The 2,395-nt window shown below is 51.2% G+C and overlaps 1 protein-coding gene across 1 annotated transcript in view; it reads right to left on the reverse strand.

Moving 5' to 3' along the window:
* CUNH6orf222 (chromosome unknown C6orf222 homolog) overlaps positions 1 to 1,989 on the reverse strand; it is an 11,833-nt gene extending 9,844 nt beyond the window's left edge. The window contains exons 1-2 of the mRNA XM_011354816.1: positions 1,359 to 1,989; positions 273 to 395 (exon numbers count right to left, since the gene is read on the reverse strand). Of these exons, the coding sequence (XP_011353118.1) occupies positions 273 to 395; positions 1,359 to 1,989 (754 nt within the window). The remainder of the gene's footprint in view (positions 1 to 272; positions 396 to 1,358) is intronic.
* Between the last annotated feature and the right edge of the window lie 406 nt (positions 1,990 to 2,395).

Here is a 2,395-nt window from a genome sequence, read left to right on the forward strand (position 1 = left end):
ATTCTATATTCCTTTATTCAACAGTCCTGTAAATTTTAAAAGACTAAAAAAAATGTCCCAAGCTCATTAACGCGCAAGCAGGAGCATTTGCCAGCAGCCATTCTCCCTTCAGTGAAACTTTAAAATAAGTAAAAGTGACCAGAAGCACCAGAAAGGGCAAGATCAGTACATGCATTTTGAGAGTGACCCTCCAAGGCATAAGCAGTCATCCAGAGCAGCCCGTCTCATTTAGTAACAGCTACAAAGAGGACACTAAGTAGATTCTGACTCACCATCAAGCTTTTTGAGCTCCTCTTCCTGCGAGTGACCTGGGGCTTGGAAAGAAAGCCCGAAGACACCAGCACGCCGCCTCCGGCCTTTATCCTCAGACTGGTGAAGATCAGAATCCTCCCCTCCTGGAATAAAAGGGAAAGCAAGTGAGGATGTGGGTGTTTGTGGGTGTGTCTGACTTTGTTAATCAACACAAGAAAAGAGCACAGAATTCACAGCAGATCGGGCACAGCTATAGCCAGCTCTAGGCTTAACCAAAATATCAGAAACTTACCAGGGTTTCCATTTAAAAAGAGTCTGCCCCAACTCAGACATCCTTTTCCCACCCCAAAAAATATCCTGGATCTTCCTTGAGTCTCTTCTCTCCATTAAAAACATAGTGACTTTTGAATGCTAAGGGAAAATCTCCATCTCCCTCTAGGTGCCTGTGGGGCATTCAACTCCAGAACTCCAGGAGTCAGAAAAGAAAGGCACCTTGGGAACCAGCTCCCTCGTTTTACAAATGAGGAATCAAAGAATTCCAGAGAGGGGCACCAACTTGCTCAAGGTCACACATCTTCTATTCCTGATGGAGTCAAGTCTAGAACCAGCACCCAGCAGCCGGTTCTGTCTACTTCCCCAGCACCCACCCCAGTCCTCTCATGTGCAGTACTGTGGGAGGTAGGGCTTCCTTCCTCCCTCCTTCCTGCCTTCCCATTTCTCCTTGGTTCATGTTCCTTGAACTAGAGTACGTAACAGTAACAGCTATTGTGTATGGAGCACTTTCCATGTGCCAGCTCTGGGCCATAGCCGCCCCATGAGACAGCAACTGTTATTAGCTCCACTTTATTGACGAGAAAAAATTGAGGCTCAGAGAGGAAAGTTGCCAGCCCCAGGTCACACAGCTGGTGTGGAACTTGGGTTTGACCTCAAGCTCACAGCCACAGTGCCATTCTGCCTCAAAAAAATTTCACAGTGCTGTTGGTCCTTGATAGTTGTCCCACCTGCAACATACCTCTGTTGGGAGGTTGGAGGAGCCAGCTTAGAGGGCCCTAACCCTTGGGGGTGGGGCAATGGGGTTGCTATAGAAACAGGCATGGTCTGCTCACCCCTGGGCGCTGGGCTTAGATCAGCCTCTTCAGAATGCGAGGCAGCAGCAATGTCGGGCAGTGTCGCCTCCTGGCCTTCAGCTTCCTGATCTTGGTCCTCTTTTGTTTCCTCATCAGCATGTTTCTTGTGACTATGTTTCTTGCGGCTGGCCCTCTTGTCATGGGCTTTCTTCCTGGGAGCTGGCTCCCTTGGTGCTTCAGAGGTTTCTGTGGGCTGGAGGAGGCCCTCCCTCCCCTTTGCCCTCTTGCCAGCCTTTTCTTTGGTCTCCTCGGTGCCTATCCTCAGGAAGTTTAGTAATATCTTCAGCCACCCTGGCTGGGCCCACCTCTGGGCCTTGTCCTTTTTGGTGTCCTGTGGAGGCCTCTGGTCACTGGGGAGACACTCCCTGGTCTTCTCCAGGCTGAGGGCTGAGCCCATGATGCCCTGAGCCTCCGAAGACTGTTCTGGGCTCTCAAGAGGTCTGCTCCCATCGCTGGCCCTCCGCGGGAGCACCCGCCTGGAGGGGGTGGTGGGCAAGGAAAGGCACCGGCAGTCCCATGACTCTGAGTTCTTCTTAGGGTTCTGCGCCCTGTCCAGAGACCTGGCTCTCCTGTGTGACAGAGGCTTCCTCGGGCCTTGTGGATGCTCCATTGAGCTACAACAAAAACAAACAGCTCCCTTAGAAGAAGCCCACCAGAGACTTCCCAGGTGGGCCAACGATGCTGACCTGTACGCCCATCCACCCTACCCACTAATGTGAGTAACTTTAGCTCTCAAAGCTGTTGTCCCACTTAAATTTCTCAACAACCCTGGGAGGGAGGGGTATCCTTGTCTCCATTTTCCAGAGGAAGAAACAGGCATGGGAGGTCAGGGCCCAGATCTCACAGCTGGTCCATAGTGCCTCCAGAGCCTCCAGAAGGAGCCCAGACCTGCCAACACCTTGATTTTAGTCCATTGAGACTGATTTTGGACTTCTGACCTCCAGAACTGTAAGACAGTTAATTTGTGTTGTTCCAAGCCCTGCTCCTTACTAGCCTCAGGACTTGGGACAGCTCAT

The sequence above is a fragment of the Pteropus vampyrus genome, unplaced genomic scaffold (genome assembly GCF_000151845.1).
Source record: "Pteropus vampyrus isolate Shadow unplaced genomic scaffold, Pvam_2.0 Scaffold18, whole genome shotgun sequence".
In the NCBI taxonomy this organism is placed as follows: Eukaryota; Metazoa; Chordata; class Mammalia; order Chiroptera; family Pteropodidae; genus Pteropus; species Pteropus vampyrus.